We start from the raw sequence: 24278 nt of genomic DNA, 5'->3' as shown, positions 1-24278 counted from the left end.
AGTGTTTGATGGGGACAGTGTAGAGGGAGCTTTACTCTGTATCTAACCCCGTACGGTGTCCTGGGAGTGTTTGATGGGGACAGTGTAGAAGGAGATTTACTCTGTATCTAACCTCGTGCTGTACCTAGAACAAAGAACAAGGAAATGTACAGCACAGGAACAGGCCCTTCGGCCCTCCAAGCCCGTGCCGACCATGCTGCCCGACTAAACTACAATCTTCTACACTTCCTGGGTCCGTATCCCTCTATTCCCATCCTATTCATGTATTTGTCAAGATGCCCCTTAAATGTCACTATCGTCCCTACTTCCCCCACCTCCTCCGGTAGCGGGTTCCAGGCACCCACTACCCTCTGCGTAAAAAACTTGCCTCGTACATCTATTCTAAACCTTGCCCCTCTCACCTTAAACCTATGCCCCCTAGTAATTGACCCCTCTACCCCGGGGAAATGCCTCTGACTATCCACTCTGTCTATGCCCCTCATAATTTTGTAGACCTCTATCAGGTCGCCCCTCAACCTCCTTCGTTCCAGTGAGAACAAACCGAGTTTATTCAACCGCTCCTCATAGCTAATGCCCTCCATACCAGGCAACATTCTGGTAAATCTCTTCTGCACCCTCTCTAAAGCCTCCACATCCTTCTGGTAGTGTACCGACCAGAATTGAACACTATACTCCAAGTGTGGCCTAACTAAGGTTCTATACAGCTGCAACATGACTTGCCAATTCTTATACTCAGTGCCCCGGCCAATGAAGGCAAGCATGCCGTATGCCTTCTTGACTATCTTCTCCACCTGTGTTGCCCCTTTCAGTGACCTGTGGACCTGTACTCCTAGATCTCTCTGACTTTCAATACTCTTGAGGGTTCTACTATTCACTGTATATTCCCTACCTGCATTAGACCTTCCAAAATGCATTACCTCACATTTGTCCGGATTAAACTCCATCTGCCATCTCTCCACCCAAGTCTCCAAACAATCTAAATCCTGCTGTATCCTCTGACAGTCCTCATGCTATCCGCAATTCCACCAACCTTTGTGTCGTCTGCAAACTTACGAATCAGACCAGTTACAATTTCCTCCAAATCATTTATATATTCTACAAACAGCAAAGGTCCCAGCACTGATCCCTGTGGAACACCACTGGTCACAGCCGTCCAATTAGAAAAGCATCCTTCCATTGCTACTCTCTGCCTTCTATGACCTAGCCAGTTCTGTATCCACCTTGCCAGCTCACCCCTGATCCCGTGTGACTTCACCTTTTGTACTAGTCTACTATGAGGGACCTTGTCAAAGGCCTTACTAAAGTCCATATAGACAACATCCACTGCCCTACCTGCATCAATCATCTTAGTGACCTCCTCGAAAAACTCTATCAAGTTAGTGAGACACGATCTCCCCTTCACAAAACCATGCTGCCTCTCACTAATACGTCCATTTGCTTCCAAATGGGAGTAGATCCTGTCTCAAAGAATTCTCTCCAGTAATTTCCCTACCACTGAAGTGAGGCTCACCGGCCTGTAGTTCCCTGGATTATCCTTGCTACCCTTCTTAAACAGAGGAACAACATTGGCTATTCTCCAGTCCTCCGGGACATCACCTGAAGACAGTGAGGATCCAAAGATTTCTGTCAAGGCGTCAGCAATTTCCTCTCCAGCCTCCTTCAGTATTCTGGGGTAGATCCCATCAGGCCCTGGGGACTTATCTACCTTAATATTTTTTAAGACGCCCAACACCTCGTCTTTTTGGATCTCAATGTGACCCAGGCTATCTACACACCCTTCTCCAGACTCAACATCTACCAATTCCTTCTCTTTGGTGAATACTGATGCAAAGTATTCATTTAGTACCTCGCCCATTCCCTCTGGCTCCACACATAGATTCCCTTGCCAATCCTTCAGTGGGCCAACCCTTGCCCTGGCTACCCTCTTGCTTTTTATGTACGTGTAAAAAGCCTTGGGACTTTCCTTAATCCTATTTGCCAATGACTTTTCGTGACCCCTTCTAGCGCTCCTGACTCCTTGCTTAAGTTCCTTCTTACTTTCCTTATATTCCACACAGGCTTCGTCTGTTCCCAGCCTTTTAGCCCTGACAAATGCCTCCTTTTTCTTTTTTATGAGGCCTACAATATCTCTCGTTATCCAAGTTTCCCGAAAATTGCCGTATTTATCCTTCTTCCTCACAGGAACATGCCGGTCCTGAATTCCTTTCAACTGACACTTGAAAGCCTCCCACATGTCAGATGTTGATTTGCCCTCAAACATCCGTCCCCTGTGAGTGTTTGATGGGGACAGTGTAGAGGGAGCTTTACTCTGTATCTAACCCTGTGCTGTACCTGTGCTGGGAGTGTTTGATGGGGACAGTGTAGAGGATGCTTTCCTCTATATCTAACCCCGTGCTGTACCTGTCCTGGGAGTGTTTCATGGGGACAGTGTAGAGGGAGCTTTACTCTGTATCTAACCCCATGCTGTACCTGTCCTGGGAGTGTACGCTGGGGACAGTGTAGAGGGAGCTTTACTCTGTATCTAACCACGTGCTGTATCTGCCCTGGGAGTGTTTGATGGGGACAGTATAGAGGGAGCTTTACTCTGTATCTAACCCCATGCTGTACCTGGGAGTGTTTGATGGGGACAGTGTAGAGGGAGCTTTACTCTGTATCTGACCCCGTGCTGTACCTGGGCGTGTTTGATGGGGACAGTGTAGAGGGAGCTTTACTCTGTATCTGACCCCGTGCTGTACCTGGGAGTGTTTGATGGGGACAGTGTAGAGGGAGCTTTACTCTGTATCTGACCCCGTGCTGTACCTGGGAGTGTTTGATGGGGACAGCGCGGAGGGATGTTCAGCTTGTGCCCGATTACCTTTAGAAGATTTACGATGTGTGATCTTGGTCGTGTGCAGGTTAGGTGGACTGGCCATGATAAAATGGCCCCTTTGTGTCCAGGGATGTGGTTACGTGGATTGGGTGGGGAAATGGGTCTAGGTAGGGTTCTCTTTCAAGGGGTCGGTGCAGACTGTTGGGCCGAATGGCCTCCTTCTGCACTGTAGGGATTCTGTGCTTCTGCGGTAACATCTCCCACTGTCTCAAGTCTCCTAATAAAAATCCCAACTCAACAGTGCCTTCGGTCTTACCTATCCTGAAGGAATTCCGAATTCATAGATTCATAAAATGCCGGCAGTTTGATCAAAGAGCCTGGCATTCTGATTAACCACTTGTCTATGTTTTGTTTTTCTTGCTGCAGGAAGGACACGCTGGAGAGCACCGCCAGGTTTGCCTCATTTCAAAGCTCTGATTTTAAAAAACACTGGAAACCTCGTCCACCCCCCCCCCCCCTTCCACCTCCTCCGCCCCCCCCCCACCCCCCCCCCCCCCCAATCCCTGCTGATGTGATTTCTTGTATTGAGTTTTAGAAGCTCAAATGCTCACTTTTCGGGGTTCAGTGAGATGCTGACCTCACTGTCCTGTAGCTGTGGTGAATTAATTCGGGAGCATCCATTGTCATGGGAGTGTCCCTTTCAGAAAGGTTTTTGTCTTATCACATGGCTTCAGTGATGTCATTGTGTGGGTGGAGCTGGGGCTGTGGCTCTGGATTTTAACTTTAGTTTTTGAGTTGGTTTTACTTTTGCTTTGTGTTTGAACTGGGTTTTGTCCTGCACAGGTTGAACAAGAAGGTTTTTTTCTCTAACTGCATTTTTAAAACTGTTTCCAGACTGCTTGATAACTTGAAAAGAATTAACTGTTTTCTGGAAGAAATTCAAACCTGCTGTTTTGGAAAGGAAACAGGAGCATCCGTACCAGGTCTTGAGGGCTATGTGATGGGCCATCCCTTTGAAAAGGGTTTCTGGTTTATGGGATCGTGTTATTAAATTGGAACAGCTAAAGGGGGAATTTATTAAGGGTTATACATAGAGTACTGTAGCTGTGTGGGGTATTTATGTTGGTAGTTGATAAAAATGCTTGCTGAGACCGACAACCATTCTGCTTCCTGTCAGTTCTCCACCCTTTCTGAAAATGAATAATGAGCCCGTTAGATTTCCAATGCCAAGTCCTGCGCACAGAACATGATTTGCTTGCAGTGCCGCAGTTGAGGATTATTCTCGATGTTTCAATGCTGGGTCTGAAATGACGGTGTCCGTTTATTTGCCTCTCGTTGATAACTGTCTTTCCTTTTCGCTTAAGCAGAGAATTGAGCTTTGACAGTAGGAGGTATGTTTTATCCTCTCCACTTGTTCCCTTCTACACCCTTTGCAAGAAGACAGGATCCTTTAGAAGACTCCTCAGGAAGCCCCCGACATCCTCAGTTTGATCCCTTTCCCCTGCCAACCTTCTAACTATACAAAGCCTTGTACAGGTTCCGGCACCGATATTTGATGTCTAAGTGGCTTGAAGCAATCTCTACATCAGCAAGTTTTTTGAGTTAGAGAAACAGCAACAAACTTCATTTCTGAGAAAGGGGTCCAATTTGTTTCTGTGAAAACACCAAGTGAATACATTCTGGAAGGATTTGGAGATTTTTGGAGTTTAAAGGAGCTTTGGTGAGATTTGACGCCTACTGCACAGGATTCATCAGCCATGTAACGCTCTCCTCAACTCCATATTGCTCTTAAACAGGGGCACTCTCTGTTTCTGGTCCCCTCCCTTTCACCTAACGCTCTTGATAGTCTTGGGGTCTCCCTTTATGGCCCACCTAGCTGGGGAAGACATGTCGGAGATGGAACCTGATGTTAATCCCTTCCCTCAGTGAGAGTAAATGAAGAGAGAGCTAAACGGAGACAGTAACTATCGCAGCTTTCACAGAGCAAGCAGAAAGACACGTTTGGTCACTAATCGGTTCATTCAGACCGTTTTTTTGCTATTGCTAACCCTCCCACTGAAATGTTTACTTATTCCTGAATACACAGATATGGCCGATGTACAAAACAAAGAACAAAGAAATGTACAGCACAGGAACAGGCACTTCGGCCCTCCAAGCCCGTGCCGACCATGCTGCCCGACTAAACTACAATCTTCTACACTTCCTGGGTCCATATCACTCTATTCCCATCCTATTCATGTATTTGTCAAGATGCCCCTTAAATGTCACTATCGTCCCTGCTTCCACCACCTCCTCTGGTAGCGAGTTCCAGGCACCCACTATCCTCTGTGTAAAAAATTTGCCTCGTACATCTACTCTAAACCTTGCCCCTCTCACCTTAAACCTATGCCCCCTAGTAATTGACCCCTCTACCCTGGGAAAAGGCCTCTGACTATCCACTCTGTCTATGCCCCTCATAATTTTGTAGACCTCTATCAGGTCGCCCCTCAACCTCTGTCGTTCCAGTGAGAACAAACCGAGTTTATTCAACCGCTCCTCATAGCTAATGCCCTCCATGCCAGGCAACATTCTGGTAAATCTCTTCTGCATCCTCTCTAAAGCCTCCACATCCTTCTGGTAGTGTGGCGACCAGAATTGAACACTATACTCCAAGTGTGGCCTAACTAAGGTTCGATACAGCTGCAACATGACTTGCCAATTCTTATACTCAGTGCCCCGGCCAATGAAGGCAAGCATGCCGTATGCCTTCTTGACTATCTTCTCCACCTGGTTGCCCCTTTCAGTGACCTGTGGACCTGTACTCCTAGATCTCTCTGACTTTCAATACTCTTGAGGATTCTACCATTCACTGTATATTCCCTACCTGCATTAGACCTTCCAAAATGCATTACCTCACATTTGTCCGGATTAAACTCCATCTGCCATCTCTCCACCCAAGTCTCCAAACAATCTAAATCCTGCTGTATCCTCTGACAGTCCTCATCGCTATCCGCAATTCCACCAACCTTTGTGTCGTCTGCAAACTTACGAATCAGACCAGTTACATTTTCCTCCAAATCATTTATATATACTACAAACAGCAAAGGTCCCAGCACTGATCCCTGCGGAACACCACTGGTCACAGCCCTCCAATCAGAAAAGCATCTTTCCATTGCTACTCTCTGCCTTCTATGACCTAGCCAGTTCTGTATCCACCTTGCCAGCTCACCCATGATCCCGTGTGACTTCACCTTTTGTACTAGTCTACCATGAGGGACCTTGTCAAAGGCCTTACATATAGACAACACCCACTGCCCTACTTGCATCAATCATCTTAGTGACCTCCTCGAAAAACTCTATCAAGTTAGTGAGACACGACCTCCCCTTCACAAAACCGTGCTGCCTCGCACTAATACGTCCATTTGCTTCCTAATGGGAGCAGATCCTGTCTCGAAGAATTCTCTCCAGTAATTTCCCTACCACTGAAGTAAGGCTCACCGGCCTGTAGTTCCCTGGATTATCCTTGCTACCCTTCTTAAACAGAGGAACAACATTGGCTATTCGCCAGTCCTCCGGGACATCACCTGAAGACAGTGAGGATCCAAAGATTTCTGTCAAGGCCTCAGCAATTTCCTCTCCAGCCTCCTTCAGTATTCTGGGGTAGATCCCATCAGGCCCTGGGGACTTAGCTACCTTAATATTTTTTAAGACGCCCAACACCTCGTCTTTTTGGATCACAATGTGACCCAGGCTATCTACACACCCTTCTCCAGACTCAACATCTACCAATTCTCTTTGGTGAATACTGATGTATCACGCAAAGAACTGCAAAGCCAAGGAAAATTAACCTCGATTTGACACAGTTTATTCACTATTAGCTGAATCAGTCACTCAGTGTTCTCTTACTTGTCAATGTCCACTTACGTGGCAATGTCCCACAGTATCATTGCCCATTCACATACCTGCAGAAACCTCCCATAGGGAAATCAGGGATAGGCGATTAATACTGGCCTAACATATCAGGTAGCAGCAGCCTCTCATTTCCTGCACTGCTACAGTCATTGCACCTCATTGGCTGTAGAATCCCTATAGGGCAGAAGAAGGCCATTCGGCCCATCGAGTCTAGATCGACCCCTTGAAAGAGCAACCTACCCAGGCCCCTGCCCATTACCTAGCACCCAGTAACCCCACCTAACATTTTGGACACCAAGGGGCGATTTAGCGTAGCCAATCCACCAAACAATCACATCTTTGGACTGTGGGAGAAAACCGGAGCACCCGGAGGAAACCCGCGCAGACACGGGGAGAACGTGCAGACTCCGCATAGATAGTGACCCGAGGCCACAATTGAACCTGGGCCCCTGGCACTGTGAGGCGGCGGTACTAACCACTGTGCCACTGTGCAAATCCTTTTGAATTTCCTGAGGTTGTGAAAGGTGCCATATAAATGAAAGTCACTTTTTATTTTCTTGTTGTCCCTGTGTAGTTTCAGACCAATTCCCAAGAGTTGAAAGGAGGTTAGTCAGGCAATGGCCTCACTGTCTGTTGCTGAATTAGCGAGCACTTTATTTCCCTCTGTCCTAATTGTGATCAAAGCAAAGATACTGGGTCAAAATGATCATGGGCGGGATTCTCAGACCTCCTGCCGGTTCGGAGAATCGCTGGGTGGGGGGGGGGGGGGGGGGGGGGGTGGGGGCAGCGTGAATCCCGCCCCCGTTGGCCGCCAAATTCTCCGGCACCAGAGATTCGATGGGGGCGGGAATCGCGCCACGCCAGTCGGCGGGCCCACCCAGCAATTCTCCGGCCCGCGATGGGCCGAAGTCCCGCTGCTGTAATGTCGGCCCCGCCGGCGTGAATCAAGCCACCTCCCTTACCGGCAGGACCAGGCGGCGCGGGTGGGCTCCGGTGTCCTGGGGGGGGGAGGGGCGCGGGGCGATCTGGCCCCGAGGGGTGCCCCCACGGTGGCCTGGCCCGCGATCTGGGCCCACCGATCCGCGGGCGGGCCTGTGCCGTGGGGGCACTCTTTTACTACGCGTCGGCCGTGTATGTCTCTGCGATGGCCGACGCGTATGTGACCCCCCCTGCGCATGCGCGGGGATGACATCATCAGCCGCTGATGCTCCCGCGCATGCGTGGACTTCCGCCGGCCGGCGGTGTCCCTTTGGCCCCGGCTGGCGTGGCGCCAAAGGCCTTCCACGCCAGCCGGCGAGATGGCAACCACTCCGGCACGGGCCTAGCCGCTAAAGGTGAGGGCTTGGCCCCTAAAGGTGCAGAGAAATCCACACCTTTGGGGTGGCCCGACGCCGGAGTGGTTCTCGCCGCTCCATCCCGCCGAGACCCCCGCCCCGCCGGGTAGGGGAGAATCCCGTCCCATGTTCTTATTGAGTGCAAAACTCCGTTTTCCTTTGATTCCCGTACCGGCCTCCCTGAACAGGTGCCGGCATGTGGCGACTAGGGGCTTTTCACAGTAACTTCATTGAAGCCTACTTGTGACAATAAGCGATTATTATTATTTGTGTCTTTGTTTAAAAACGAGGTCGCACTGAAGTTTTGGAATCTTTTCTAACTGGGATGTGGGGCCATGTGGTTCCCCAGAGCATACTCTGCTAAACACAGCAATATATCAGGTTGTCCATGAGCTGGATTAATCTCAACCATGAGACAAGCCAGCCAACTCCCCAGGGGCTTTTCAGCCAAGTGACACGATCTTCGCTTCACATCTAGTTGGCTGTTGCAGATCATGCAGAGCCTACGCTATCACCAGTCACTTAGCCTAATTCAGATTCCCCCCATGCATTCATCGACTGGTATTTCATCTCTGCTCAACATGTCTGTCATGTAATCACAGCTTCCCTTTGCAGAACTGCCATTCATTCCTCTTCATGTGGGATATGTGTTGGGCATCAGGATAGATTCCAAACCTCTCAGTCTGCAGTAAAGCCACTCCCATGAATCACGTGGCTATTAAAGAACATGCTCAACTTGCCTTTCCATTGGAATGTGCTTGTCACCTGGTATTCAGGACTGAGTTCTGGTGAGAGTGATGGTTCTTCTGCGGAATCCAGGCCGAGCCAAGTCATCAGCTCCATGAGTGGCTCAGCTCTGCACAGGGTGCAGGAAGAAGATTAGAAGTTGGGAGAGCAGGAGTAATGTGGGATCTAACAGTCAGGACTTTCTGCAGCCACAGTCATGACTCCAGGATGGTCTGTTAAGTACCTGGGGCGTCATTCTCCGACCCCCCGCCGGGTCGGAGAATGGCCGTAGGCCGCCGTGAATCCCGCCCCGCCCCAGCCGAAGTCTCCGGTACCGGAGATTGGGCGGGGGCGGGAATCGGGCCGCGCCGGTTGGCAGGAACCCCCGCTGGATTCTCCGGCCCGGATGGGCCGAAGTCCCGCCCAGAAATTGCCTGTCCCGCCAGCGTAAATCAAACCTGGTATTTACCGGCGCGACCAGGCGGCGTGGGCGGGCTCCGGGGTCCTGGGGGGGGCGTGGGGCGATCTGACCCTGGGGGGTGCCCCCACGGTGGCACGGTGGCCTGGCCCGCGATCGGGGCCCACCGATCGTGGGCGGGCCTGTGCCGTGGGTGCACTCTTTCCCTTCCGCCTCCGCTACGGCCTCCACCATGGCGGAGGCGGAAGAGACTCTCCCCACTGCACATGTGCGGGAAACTGACAGCGGCCGCTGACGCTCCCGCGCATGCGCCGCATTTCCGCGCCAGCTGGCGGGGCAACAAACGCCATTTCCGCCAGCTGGCGGGGCGGAAATCCCTCCGGCGTCGGCCTAGCCCCTCAATGTTGGGGCTAGGCCGCCAAAGATGCGGAGCATTCCGCACCTTTGGGCCGGCGCGATGCCCGTCTGATTGGCGCCGTGTTTGGCGCCAGTCAGCGGACATCGCGCCGTTGGGGGAGAATTTCGCCCCAGGTGTCAGGATTGAGGATATAGACATAGAACATACAGTGCAGAAGGAGGCCATTTGGCCCATCGAGTCTGCACCGACCCACTTAAGCCCTCACTTCCACCCTATCTCCGTAACCCAAAAACCCCACCTAACCTTTTTGGACACTAAGGGCAATTTAGCTTGGCCAATCCACCTAACCTGCACATCTTCGGACTGTGGGAGGAAACCGGAGCACCCGGAGGAAACCCACGCAGACAGTGGGAGAACGTGCAGACTCTTCAAAGACAGTGACCCAGCGGGGAATCGAACCTGGGACCCTGGCGCTGTGAAGCCACAGTGCTACAGTGCTGCCCCAGAGGAGATCACTGAGTGGCTGCATAGCGCTCTGAGGATGGTGGTGGTGCTGGTGGTGGTGGTGGGGGGGCGGGGGGAGAGAACAGCCAGCTTCCGTGGTCCATACCTGCACCAATGAGTTAGCTAGAAAGAGGGACGAGGTCCTGCTGTCAGATTTTAGGGAGCGAGGAAGGAGGCCAGCAAACAGGATTACAAAGGTGGTAATCACTGGATTTGTGTCACTCAGCAGTGGGTATAGAAATCGGTGGATTGGGTAGATGGTGCAGGAGGGAGGGCTTTAGTTTCCTGGGATATTGGGACCTGTGCTGTTGGAGGTGGGACCTGTACAGGCCGGGTGGGTTACACATCACCAGAGCCGGGATCAATGTCCTTACGGTCCGAATCAGTAATGTTATTGGGAAGTTTCAACGTAGTTGGCAGGGGGATGGAAACCAGGATGAAACATTACTGAGTAAGAGCAAGACTTACAACAAAGTAGAAGAGACAGATAGCACTAGGGTAAGAAATAGCAAAATTATTAGGTGGAATCAGTGTAGGAGGGAATGCGATAAGGGTGGATGCACATGATAAATAAGGTTGGTTAGCAGACACAGATAGTCACCCGACAATATGATAGCATGGTCATAACCAAACCCTGGCTCAAAAGGGGCCAGGGGCGGGGGGGGGGGGGGGGGGCGGATTTTCCGGCCCGTTCACGGCAGCGGGATTTTCCAGATCATGGCTGATGTAATCTCAGCCCCACATTCCTGATAATCTTTCACCCCCCCTTAATCAACAATCTATCTCGCTCTGCATTAAAAATATTCAAAGACTCTGCTTCCATCTCTTTAGTTCCAGAGACTCACGTACATCTGAGAGAAAAAACATCTCCTAATTTCTGTCTTAAATGGGCGACCCCTTATTTTTAAACAGTGACCCCGAGTTCTAGATTATCCCACAAGAGGAAACATCCTCTCCACACCCACCCTGTAAACACCCCTCAGGATCTTAGAGGTTTCGACAAGTCACCTCCTAATCTCCAGTGAATACAAATTTAATCTGTCCAACTTCATAGGACGACCCACCCATCCCGGTGTTAGACTGGTAAACCTTCTCTGAACTGCTTCTTACTGAGTAATGATCGAGGGGACTTTAATTATCCTGATGTAGACGGGGAGAGGAACAGTGTAAAGGGCAGAGTGGAGGGAAAGTTTTTGAAGTGTGTTCAGGATCATTTTACAGATGAGGAAGTTCCCGGCCCAAGGTGGAAGCAATCACTGCTGGATCTGCCTCTGGGCGGTGTGGTGAGTCAAGTGGCTCAAGTATCGGTCAGAGAACATTTAGGGGCAATGACCATTCTTTCATAAGGTTCAGGTTGGCTGTGGAAAGGGTCAAGGAGTAACCCAGAGTAAAAACCCAGAGTAACTAATTGAGGGAGATTAATTAATTTCAGAGCGGCTAGAACAGTTCTGGCCCAGATAAATTGGAATCCGAGATTAACAGACAAAACAAGAACTGAATAATGGGCTGCCTTTAGAGAGGAGATTGTTCAGGTACAGTCAAGGTACTTCCCATAAGGATGACAGGAAGGACGAAAGAAAGCCAGGACTCCCTGGGTGATGGTAGAGCTAGAGAGTACAACAAAGCAGAAAGAAAGGGGGATGACACAAAGTGAGACCCAAGCTGAATGTAGAAAGTCCTGAGGGAAAATGAAAAGCAAATGAGAGAAGGAAAGGGAAAGTATAAGAAGCGGCTGGCAGCTAACAGAACAGGGAATCCAAAAGTCATCTGTCGGCATGAATGTAGAAATAGAAGAAAGGACGAGTAGGACTGATTGGGACTAAGAGGTAATTTATGCGTGGAGACATGGCTAAGGTACAAAATTAATGCTTTGCATTTATCTTTAGAAAAGGTTGATGTCCACCTTTAAATGCTGGATGGGCTGATATTGATACAAATGGGGAATTAGATAGGCTGCCTGCACTTAAAGGTGACAAGTCGGCAGGACCCTATAAGATACATCCAAGGGTCCTGAGAGAGGTAAGGGCGGAAACTGTGGAGGCTCTGGCCAAAATATTCCAATCCTTAAATAGAGGGTGATGCCAGAGGACTGGAGGATTGCAAAAGTTACACTCTGGCTCAAAATTTGCAAAAGTTACACTCTGGCTCAAAATTTGCAAAAGTTACACTCTGGTTTCAGATCAAACTCAGCAACTACAGGCCAGTCAGTTTAACCCTGGTGATTTAAAAGCTTTCGAGACAATTACATTGGACAGAATTAACGGTTACTTGGACAAGTGTCTCCCCCACAAGGTGAAATATCCTTCATGTATGACAAGGCCCCGCAGGATCTTTTATGTTTTAAAAAGATCACCTCTCATTCTTCAAAGCTACAATGGCTATAGAGCGTGCGATGATACATTTTCATTGGAAGAACGAGGAGAAATAATGTAAAATAAAGGATACAATTCTAAAGGGGATGTAGGAGCAGAGGGACCTGGGTATATGTGAGCACAAAACATTGAAGGTGGCAGGGCTGTTAGTGAAACATACAGAAGTGTGGGCTTTATTAACAGGAGCATAGAACACAAAAGGAACATTGGCCTCAGCTGGAGAATTATGTCCAGTTATGGGCGCTACATTTTCAGAAGGATGTGAAGACTTTACAAAGGGTGCAGAAAGGATTATTGGGAATGGTTCCAGGGATGAGGAAGTTCAGTTACGTGGACAGATGGGGGAAGCTGGGCCAAAAGAGACTTGATGGAGGTGTTCAGAACCGTGACGGGTTGGGACAGAGTAAATAGAGAGGAACAGCTGCCATTGGCGGAGGGGACACTGATTAAGGCAAACGCCAAAAGAGCCAATGCAGAAATGAGGAAAAACGTTTTTAAGGAAGGAGAGTTTGAACTCTGGATTGCACTGACTGAGAACGCGGCAGAGGTGGATTCAATCATGGCTTTCGCAAAGAGAATTGAGAGGTTAGCTGGGTAGAAACATTTGCAGGCCGATGGGGAAAAAGCAGGCGAGGGGGACGAGCTGAGCTGCTGGAGCGAGAGCTACATGGCCTCAATCTGTGTTGTAACCATTCCGTAATTCCTTAGTTCCCAACAGACCTGAGTTTAATGGGAAAAAGTAACACCAAATTGGCACTTAACTGGTAAACATGGCTAACGTAGGAAAGAGGATAATGCCACTCTGATACATAAGGAATCTGTCTTGAGATTACATCTAAGGCATATTGCCACTGTAGAACAGAGGGAGATTTACTCTGTAATAATCCAGCTGGGCTATACAAATATCTCATGTTGACGCTGAGTGAGCCAAATTGAAAGCCTTTAGTACCCAGAACCAGCAAATTTTAAAATATAAACTCCTCTATACTATGTTTTGTGCAATTCACACTACTTCAATAATCTACTATCTTGTACCCTGCAGCATACATCGCGTTTTTCTGACCCACTGAAAGGAAATCTGTAATATTCGTGAAGTAATCACTTTGTGAAACCTCTGATAGTGCCAACTATGGCACTGACTATAACAGCCTCATAATAAATGAGCTGATGGACAAATACCTTCCTCCTTGATAGTCCAGTAAAGGCAGAACGTGGGCAAATTAGTCCAGTTGCTCCTACACTGGCACGGCTGATCTCAATGGGGCAGTGGTACAGGTGCCAGCAATATCCTGTGTGCTCTAGTCATGGGAGAGACAATGGTGGGGTCCCTGTTGAGAGTTGGGACATGTAGGTATTGGATGAGAATGGGATTCGGCGTTGCTTCATGGTCGAGTGACTGGCAAATGCTCTCTTTATCTGAGTTAATATCTGGGTGGGGGTTGGTTGGGGGTGGGGTTTGCCGAGGGTGCAGCAAGAGACAATGAAATTGGTCCTTGCTGGTAGCGCAGATGGGAAATTGAAATTGGGCTGGGTGTAACTCTGCCTCTGATTCACTATCACCTATTTTCCATTAGAACAAAGATAAATACAGCACAGGAACAGGCCCTTCGGCCCTCCAAGCCCGTACAGGTTATGATACCAAAACTCTCAGCACTTCCTTGTGCTGTATCTCCCTATACCCATCATAGAATTTACAGTGCCGGAGGAGGATATTCGGCCCATCGAGTCGGCACCAGCTCTTGGAAAGAGCACCCTACCCAAGGTCAACACCTCCACCCTATCCCCATAACCCAGTAACCCCACCCAACACCAAGGGCAATTTTGGACACTAAAGGCAATTTTGGACACTAAGGGCAATTTAACATGGTCAATCCACCTGACCTGCACATCTTTGGACTGTGGGAGGAAACCGGAGCACCCGGAGGAATCCCACGCACACACGGGGAGGACGTGCAGACTCCGCACAGACAGTGACCCAAGCCAGAATCGAACCTGGGACCCTGGAGCTGTGAAGCAATTGTGCTATCCACAATGCTACCGTGCTGCATCCTATCCATGTATTTTTCGAGATGCCTTTTGAACTATGACAGTGACTCTAACAGTGACTATTACTGTAGCACCAAGGACTAACTCATTCCCGATGAAACTTGGCATGTGGGTGTGATACCGGATGGTGGCCAGCACCAATGGGAACAGTCGTCCTGACACAGTCACCCCAACAGCAGCAAGTCACAAACTGGAGATGAAAGTTAGCCAAGGTTTCAGGGCATGGCTTTCGTGGAACACTGTCACCCGGGGACTGGACACTTGTGCTCCTGTGCTTCTCATTGAGAATATTTGCACACTAACATAAACAGGACATTGGAGGGGAAGGGGGTGAATGTATCCCATAACAGCACTCATGTTTGAAGGTCAGAGGATGTTTATCTGAGGTACCCTTAGTGATACAAGTTGCAGTTGTATATTTTGCCGCCTGCTTTAGATTTTGTTTGTTTGTTTTGTATATTGATGCACTTTTTTTCCCTTTGGGGAAGTGTGGGAAGGGTGAGCAGGTTGATCATGAACAGTCTTTCTGTGACCAACAGGTCCTGGGGTGGGACTTGAACTTGGGAGTTTCTGCCTCGAGCCCAATGAGCTACAAGACCTCTCTTTTTACAGATTCCATGATTAATGTGAGAGAACATAGATCCTTTATGGAGAAATTCAAACAGAGTTTTGCTCATTCCAGCTAAGTTGCTTCCTTTGGAGAATGCTGAGCTATTGATTCTGCAGCTGAATCACAGGGAATTATCGTTATTAATTCCCATTTTCCCCTTGTTTTCAGTAAACACAAATCACGTCGTGATTCCATGTGTGGAATGTGCTGCTCAGGAGACCCTAGGTATCCGTGTGAAACTGTCCCTTTGATAGATCGATCCCTGGCACGGCACGGCTCGTTGACTTGTCCTCTCGCTCGTTCCCCCTCTCCCTTGCTCGCTCGCTCCCTCCCTTGTACCCGTCCTTGTTCTCCCCCTCCTTGTGTGTTCACTTCCCTTTCTGCATTCTCTTTTTCTCTCAGATCTATTTGTGGATTCGTTTTTGTGCCTTCTGCAAAAAATTAGCAAGAGGACCCAATGGTGCTTTTCATTACTTATCTGCTGTCTGACAATCTTTTGTCAGGAACTCTTCCATGGTTAGAGAATAATCATAACCTTTAATGAAAAGTATCGATTGTGGGAAGGCAGAGACAAATAGAAATAAAAGTCAAACGCCGCTGGAAATGTGAAATTAAAAACAGAAAATACTGGAAATGCTCAGGCAGGGTCGTTGGGGGCGGGGGGTGGGGGGGGGATGTGGTGGTGGAGAAAGAAAAGAGTAAACATTTTGTGAAAACTGAAGTGTTGACTGCCTCTCTGCACAAACACTGCCTGGGTATTCCCAGCATTTCCTGAATTTTACATTTTTGTTTCTGTTTTGCAAAAATGAATTGGCAACAGGCTACAGATAGGACAAACTTCCATTGACGTTACTAATTTGGTGTAATTCCTATCCCAGAATATTGCAAACAGTTCAATACTTTATTTTGTTTAATGCTGGTTTGGTGGTAATGCTGAAGTTGTGGGGTTTTGGGATCACGCACAGGAGAAGACGGAGGCAAAATCGAGCCTTGGTTTCCAGTCAATTTGTGTTTATTTTATCATGAACAGCTTTTGCGAATTATCCAGCTCTCACTAACGTGCAGTCAGCGACGGGCTGAAGGCCAATCCCGCAAGGGATAGAATTGCAATACGGAAACGGGTCATTCGGCCTGTCGCGTTGTTGATCTGCCACTTAAGCAGTCGGATGTTGTCAGCATTTGCTTCAGCCGTCTGGTCAGCTGACCCTTAGCTGATTGCTAAGATTAGTAACCAACTCCATTATTGTTGTGTTACATAGCTACCAGTCACAAGATGGCGGCTGTGATGGAGGAGCGCAGGCTCGAGGCTCCTTCTGCTGCTCACACACTGCCTTCAGGCATCCGAACATCGACCAAAAGTTAGAAATGACACCGGCTGTGATGTTACGGAATGGATCAGGGAAAGCGCGAGAGGGGCGGGAAGGAGAGGTCAGGCAGGAGGAATAGTCCGTGTTGGGGAAACAGGACTATGAGAGGGAGGGGGGGGACCTGTAAGAGGAGAGGGGGCATGGCAAATGGGAGAGGGGGCCTGCAAATGGGAGAGGGGGGCTTGCAAATGGGAGAGGGGGGCCTGCAAATGGGAGAGGGGGGCCTGCAAAAGGGAGAGGGGGGACCCTGTAAGAGAAGAGGAGAGGGGGGCCTGCAAATGGGAGAGGGGGGCTGCAAATGGGAGGGGCGTCCTGCAAATGCGGGAGGTATCCTGCAAATGGGAGAGGGGGGCAGCAGATGGGAAAGGGGGTCTCCAAGATGGGACAGGGAGGCTACAAATGGGGAGAGGGAGGCTACAAATGGGGAAAGGGGGGGGGCTCCATGAAGGGAGAGGGGGCTGCAAATGGGAAGAGGGCTGAAAGGGGAAAGACGGAGCTGCAAATGGGAGAGGTGGCCTAGCAAGCCACTCAGTTTTGTAAAACAACTACAAAGTTAATAAAAAGGAAAGAAAGCGGATGAATCACCCGGCATCGACCTAGGCACTGGCAACAACAACAGCAAACCCAGCACTGTCGACCCTGCAAAGTCCTCCTTACTAACATCTGGGGGCTTGTGCCAAAGTTGGGGAGCTGTCTCACAGACTAGTCAAACAATAGCCTGACGTCACACTCACAGAATCATACCTTACAGACAATGTCCCAGACACCACACCCTCCATCGTGTTGTGTGGCACTACCACCGTGCTAAATGAGATAGATTCAGAACAGATCTAGCAAGTCAAGTCTGGGCATCCAGGAGGTGCTGTGGGCCTTCAGCAGCAGCAGAATTATATTGAGCCACAATCTGTAACCTTGTTGTCCGGTGTTTTATTGCTGCCCTGAGGAGGTTGTGCAGTTTCTTTCAGCACTGCTAGCCAGTCCGGATGGTGTTGCCCACGGCGCTGACCACCTCTGCCACCTGCGCGCAGACACGGTGGCGGCTGGCAGCTTCTTTCCCACCCTGAGGTACAGGGTCGCCCGCTTCTCCTCCACGGTTTTTCGAAGGGTCTCCAGTTCCGCATCGGTGAAACTCGGGGCTGCGCGTCGTGCTGCCATCTTGTTGGCTGGGATGGTGTGTGTGGGGAGTGAAGTGTGTCTATGCGGCAGCAGCTTGTCAGCCTCCCGAGTGTCAATCACGGACCCGGCGAATCCGGCACCGTTTCTCTTTGGAATCGATTGTGTTCCACATGGTCCCGGTGCTGCCCCTCCACAGTCACTGAATCGATCCAGGTGCGGCGCCAGATTTGCTGTCGTAGAACTCCAGGAATCCTGCGCCAGCGTCAACACTTAGTCTCAGGAACTGCACTGCTTCCAGCAAGATATCTTCTCGAGGAAGAAACCAGCAAACCCTGAGACAAATCCATAACAACAGCTGGTGGCAGCAGTGACTAATCCACGGAGAACCAGAGGAAAATGCCAGGAAAGACCCGGAGAGAATCCCAGCAATACGGAGCGGCCAATCCAGCAACCACACTGAAAAACACAAGTACAGCTCGGCTGCCATGAAGGCAAACAGAGCGGGAAAGAGGAACCTTGCCCCAGGGTGGGCAGAGCAGGAAAGGGGCACCTTAACCCTCTCGAATCGTTCCAAAACACAGAGGGCCCAGATAGGTTGGGCAACAGCAAAATTGGCAAAAACATTTCACTAGCTCTTGCTATAACTTTGCTATTTGCTGCCCACAGCATCCCAGACGATGTGTTGACCAGGAAGGGGGTGAATGAACAGACAGCCTCCTAAGAGGATGTCACCGGAGCCTTTGACTCATACTTCAGTCTCCCTAGAGGGCATCAGAATGTAATTCTAATTAAGAGCCGTGAGGTTACGCTGCAACTGTACAAGACCTTGGTTAGACCACATTTGGAGTATTGTGTGCAGTTCTGGTCACCTCATTATAGGAAGGGTGTGGAAGCATTGGAAAGGACGCAAAGGAGATTTACTAGGATGCTGCCTGGATTGGAGGGTAGGTCTTATGAGGAAAGGTTGAGGGAGCTAGGGCTTTTCTCATTGGAGGGAGGAATGATGAGAGGCGACTTAATAGAGGTGTATAAGATGGTGAGAGGGATAGAGTGGACGTTCAGCGACTTTTTCCTCAGGTGGATGTAGCTGTTACAAGGGGACATAACTATAAGGTTCATGGTGGGAGATATAGGAGGGATGTCAGGGGTAGGTTCTTTACTCAGAGAGAGGTTGGGGCGTGGAACACACTCCCAGCTATGGTAGTGGAGTCGGACACTTGAGGAACTTTCAAGCGGTTATTGGATAGGAATATGGAGTGCACGAGAATGATTGGGAGTAGGTTGATTTATCTTAGTTTCAGACTAGTTTGGCACAACACCGTGGGCCGAAGGGCCTGTACTGTGCTGTACAGTTCTATGTTGTAATTGGCACAGCCAAAACCAGGGTGAAAGTATCAACTCAGTCATCAGAAGTGTACTGCCGAGCTGACAATATGGAACATTGAAAGCCAACCTGGTCAGAGATAGGATTGTCGTGGGTGTTTTAGGCAAAAAACCTCTCTGACTTTTACCATCTCGGGAAGATTTAATTTTAAATAAAGCCGTACAACGGACCTGGCAGCCCAAAGAGTGGAGGCAGAATTGAGTCTTTGTCAGAGATCCGCCGGAAATCCCTCAAGAACAATCCGATGATGTTGTTCAGTTTGACGTTGTAAAACCCGGAACATAAAACCAGCAAGGCAGCGACAGGCAAGTGTCCGGTGAAGGCACCACCTGCACCCACCCCGTTCTCCTGTGGCAGGAAGAAGATGCACAGGTGGGAAGACTGTCCTGCCCAAATTGCACAGGGCCATGGCTTTGGCAAGTTAGGTCGTCTTAAACTGGCCTGCCATTCCTGTTAACCTGTGTTTACAAGACAGGATGAGAAATCTATTAAAGGAACCTCCATTCAAGAAATTTGACACCTTGATAACCAGGATTAGCATTCCCAGGAAAACAAAGGAAAGTAGAAGCCAGTATTGGAATACCACCATCAAAGCCTGGTCCACCCACGTCGACTCTACGACCGAGAAAGCAGAACAGCGCCTATACTTTCTCAGGAAACTAAGGAAATTCAGCATGTCCACATTGACTCTTACCAACTTTTACAGATGCACCATAGAAAGCATCCTATCGGGCTGCATCACAGCCTGGTATGGCAACTGCTCGGCCCAGGACCGCAAGAAACTTCAGAGTCGTGAACACCGCCCAGTCCATCACACAAACCTGCCTCCCATCCATTGACTCCATCTACACCTCCCGCTGCCTGGGGAAAGCGGGTAGCATAATCAAAGACCCCTCCCACCCGGCTTACTCACTCTTCCAACTTCTTCCATCGGGCAGAGGATACAGAAGTCTGAGAACACGCACAAACAGACTCAAAAACAGCTTCTTCCCCTCTGTTACCAGACTCCTAAATGTCCTTCTTATGGACTGATCTGGGGTGGGATTCTCCGACCCCCCACCTGGTTGGAGAATCGCCGGGGGGCGGCGAGAATGCCGCCCCGACGCTGGCTGCCGAATTCTCTGGCGCCGGGGTTTTGGCGGGGGCGGGAATTGCGGCGGGCCGGTCGGCGGCTGCTGGCAGCAGCACCCCCCCCACGGCGATTCTCCGGCCCGCAATGCGCCATGTGGTCACCCGTTTTCGGCTGGTCCCACCGGCGTAAATCAAACTAGGTCCGTACCGGCGGGTCTTGTCTCAACGGGCAGCCTGCAGAGTCCTCGGGGGGGGGGGGCATGGGGGTATCTGGCCCCGGGGGGGTGCCCACACGGTGGCCTGGCCCGCGACCGGGGGCCCACCGATCTGCGGGCGGGCCTGTGCCGTGGGGGCACTCTTTCCCTTCGCGCCGGCTGCTGTCAACTTCCGCCATGGCCAGCGCAGAGAAGAACCCCCCCTGTGCATGCGCTGGGATGACGGCAGCACATGCTGGCTCTCCTGCGCATGCACCCTTCTGCGCCGGCTGGCGTGGTGCCAACCCCGCTGGCGCCGGCCTAGCCCCTGAAGGTCCGGAGGATTCCGCACCTTCCGGGCGGCCCGACGCCGGAGTGGTTCACGCCATTCCTCGGCGCCGGTACAGCCTGCCCCGCTGGGTAGGGGAGAATTCCGCCCCTGATCTCTCCACACAGCTTCTCTACTGAATAGTCCTACACTCCTGTAAGCTTCCCCCGATGCCTGTGTCTATGTATTTACATTGTGTATTTTATGTTTGCCCTATTATGTATTTTCTTTTCATGTACGGAACGATCTGTCTGAGCTGAACACAGAACAATACTTTTCACTGCACCCCGGTACACGTGACATAAACAAATCCAAATCCCAAAATGCTGTCATGTACCTCCCGGCTGCTCACCTTCACTGAGGCTGTTTTGCCTCCAGATGCAGGAATTGACAGTACGTTTATCACGCCAGTGGGGTTGTAGGTCTCTCTGGCTCTTCCCATGGTCAGAAGGTCAATTCCCAATGAATCAAATAGTGGAAATATCCCCGGATTTGGTCCAGGATCATTAACTCTCCATGAAATCAGAGTCTAATTTAAAAAGCGTTCCTTCAAAATGATTAATTTTCTTTGATTGAAAATTGATGTACAAAATGATTGGCATTACATGGTCCATATTTTATCGCTGTAGTTCCTGTAGTTGGCGCGGAGGTAATGCTGGGGGACGACAGTAACTTTGATCACCACACCAAAGGTCAGCTTCGATTGGGCGAGCTTTGACCCTAGATTTTCCTGCCCTGTCCGCCACTGGGGTCATCCGCTCCTGCCGAAAGTCAATGGATTTTCGGGTGGCTCGACGCTTCACCCGCGACACACCTTGCCTCGGGCGGGGTCGGAAAATCCTGGCCCTAGATGGAGTTACACGTTCACCGGAGTTTAGCACGATCCGGTTCTCCAGGAAAAGTGAAATTGGAAGTTACGGGTCCCTGGTCCCCTTAACCAGGAGCTCTCGCACGGAGCTCTCGCACGGAGCTCTCACACGGAGCTCTCGCACCGAGCTCTCGCACGGAGCTCTCGCCCGGAGCTCTCGCACGGAGCTCTCGCACGGAGCTCTCGCACGGAGTTCTCGCACGGAGCTCTCGCACGGAGCTCTCGCACGGAGCTCTCGCACGGAGCTCTCGCACGGAGCTCTCGCACGGAGCTCTCGCACGGAGCTCTCGCACGGATCTCTCGCACGGAGCTCTCGCACGGAGCTCTCGCACGGAACTCTCGCACGGAGCTCTCGCACGGAGCTCTCGCACGGAGTTCTCGCACGGAGCTCTCGCACGGAGCTCTCGCACGGAGCTCTCGCACGGAGCTCTCACATAGCTGGTCAGCTGGAGAATGGGGTCTGACTGTTACAGGCACTGGGTGGGTGATTGATCAGTGTGACTACTTTCTGACTGAACGTAGTGAGAGTATAACTCAGCGGGAGGAATGCCGAGATGAAATATATTGGCCGGGATTCTCCCTTCTGGGGACGAAGTACCCACGCCGGCTGGAGAACTGCCGCCAACCACTCCGGCGTCAACAGCCCCCGAAAGTGCGGAATTCTCTGCAATTTTGGGGGCTAGGTGGACGCCAGAGGGATTGATGCCACTCCAGCCGGCGCCAAACCGCCGGCATGGTTCACACATGCGCAGACGGGCCGGCGTATTTTAGCGCATGCATGGGGTTCTGTTCTCCGTGCCGCCCATGATGGAGCCCGACAGGGGCTGGTGCTGAAAGAAGAAATGCCCCCACGGAACAAGCCCGCCCGCTGATCGGTGGGCTCCGATCGTGGGCCAGGCCACCGTGGGGGACCCCTCTGGGTCGGATCCCCCCCGAGGACCGCCCCCGCCGCCTTACCTGCCAGGTCCCGCCGGTACGTGAGGTGAGTAATTCACGCCGGTGGGACTGACCAAAAACGGACGGCCGCTCGGCCCATCGGGGCCCAGAGAATCGGCGGGGGGTGGGGGGGCGGGGGGGTGCTGCCAACAGCCCCCGACCGGCGTGGCGTGAATCCTGCCCCCGCCCGAAAAATGGCGCCGTAGAATACGGCAGCTGCTGTCTGGGCGGCGGGGTGGGATTCGCGCCGTCCCCCCCGGGGATTCTCCGCCCCCTAACTGTAGAAAACGCTTGTATTAAATTGTGAACGATGAAAGCGGTGTGAATCTGTCTCGAGTGTCAGACATTCTTCACAGTCAGCGTGACTCCATTTAGAAGTTGATTTAAGAGCCAAGTATTTGCATTAATGATTAATCTGTTACCGGATCATCTTTGAGAAAAGTCCCCCCCCCCCCTTGAGACAAGGGACAGAATTGTTCTTTTTTCTGGTGACAATGATTTCTTTGCATGAACTCTGACCTGTTTGAGTAGTCTTGCCTTGGCTTGCCTTTGCTGAGAGTTTCCTCTGCTGCCTGTCCCTCCATTCTCCTTTACCCATTGCCCATTCCCACCTCCAATAACCCATAGCCTGACTGCACCCCCCCTCTCCCCTTCCCCCAACAGCACCTTCCATTGGCACTGCAATTTGACTGTCTGCATGCCCATCGACTCTGTGTGAGCGGCCAGCATGCTGTTGTGCTTTTATGGGGAGCTTTTCTGGTAACTGCTGTAGCAGACGATGCCTGTTGGAAATACGAGGCCTGTTTTTGCACTCCAAAGGGTTTCATGCTCTTGGTTTTCTGCCTGCCCCTTGTGCTAAATTTGATCCAGATATGAATGTATTCCCAATATGGATCTATATGTTCCTGCAAACCAAATGAACAACAGGTCTTCATGCTGTTAACTTGCTGTCATTCTGGAATTGGGGCACACATTACATCATAACTGGTTGGTTACTGAGTGGGGCTCTTCATTCTAGTGAGCGACTCAGTAGTGATTGAATAATTGTCAAGCCACTGGTCTTCCTGAAACCCTGGACTGGAATGGAATGCTGAGGAAGCAGACTCGGGATGACCGGTAGAGGTGTGGCGATGAATGTATCTTTTGGAATTTTGCTGACCAATGAATAGCTTTGCGAATAATGAGCTGGAATGTGGGATGGATTCCATAATAAGGGAGAATGTACATGGGCTGTGGGGGGAGATAAAATGGGTGGGTGGAGTCAGTGATAGGGTGAGAAGTTCAAGCTTGATGTGTAGAATGGTCTCTCCTCTTCAATGTTTCTTCACCTTAAGGACTGCATTGTTCCCAGATGCCATATTACGTTAGACAATTGGAGATGTCTGCTGGCCTGGGTTGGGCACAGTAAGAAGTCTTACAACACCAGGTTAAAGTTAGATAATTGAGCACGGCTCAGGAACAGGAGCCAATGCAATCCCACTAAATCAAGCCTGTTTCTTGTTACAAGGACGACAGCGGTATTAATGAAAGTTTATTTCTGTTCAATTTGTTTACAGATTAGAACGTATAATGTAAATCATTGTGATAAAAAAATTCCCTCGCGTCCTTCAGATTCCTTCCATTGCCGAGGAGAAGCAAAGTTAAACATTCCCCTCCGCACACAGCGGCTCTTTCTCAAAGGTTAACAATTGAAACCAGGCCGGACACTCTCAGTCCACATCCCAGAGTTACAGTATAAAAATCAGACTGAGCAACAATCTGCTTGTCACCTCAAAGGTATTGATTAGGGCACCAAGGTTCGGGGGGGAAAGAGTGGGGATAGTCAGTTTGGAGATTTGTTGGAGTTTCACGGTGGGTATGTAGAACTCGCCGCAGAGTTCTCCTTATTTGGTGTGTTAGCATCAGAGCTAATGCTATGATTAAAATCCACAATGTGTTTTTCATTT

At 50.4% G+C, this 24278-nt stretch overlaps 1 protein-coding gene across 2 annotated transcripts in view; it reads left to right on the top strand.

Annotated features, from left to right (window-relative positions):
- The window catches only part of kcnq2b (potassium voltage-gated channel, KQT-like subfamily, member 2b), a 249502-nt gene that overhangs the window by 183331 nt on the left and 41893 nt on the right, over positions 1-24278 (top strand). For both annotated transcript variants that reach the window (XM_072515343.1, XM_072515342.1), the window contains exon 10: positions 3236-3262. In XM_072515343.1, the coding sequence (XP_072371444.1) occupies positions 3236-3262 (27 nt within the window). The remainder of the gene's footprint in view (positions 1-3235; positions 3263-24278) is intronic.

Source organism: Scyliorhinus torazame, chromosome 8 (genome assembly GCF_047496885.1).
Source record: "Scyliorhinus torazame isolate Kashiwa2021f chromosome 8, sScyTor2.1, whole genome shotgun sequence".
Taxonomy (NCBI): domain Eukaryota; kingdom Metazoa; phylum Chordata; class Chondrichthyes; order Carcharhiniformes; family Scyliorhinidae; genus Scyliorhinus; species Scyliorhinus torazame.
Note: the sequence above shows the minus strand (reverse complement) of the source record. Positions and strands in the feature narration are given on the sequence as shown.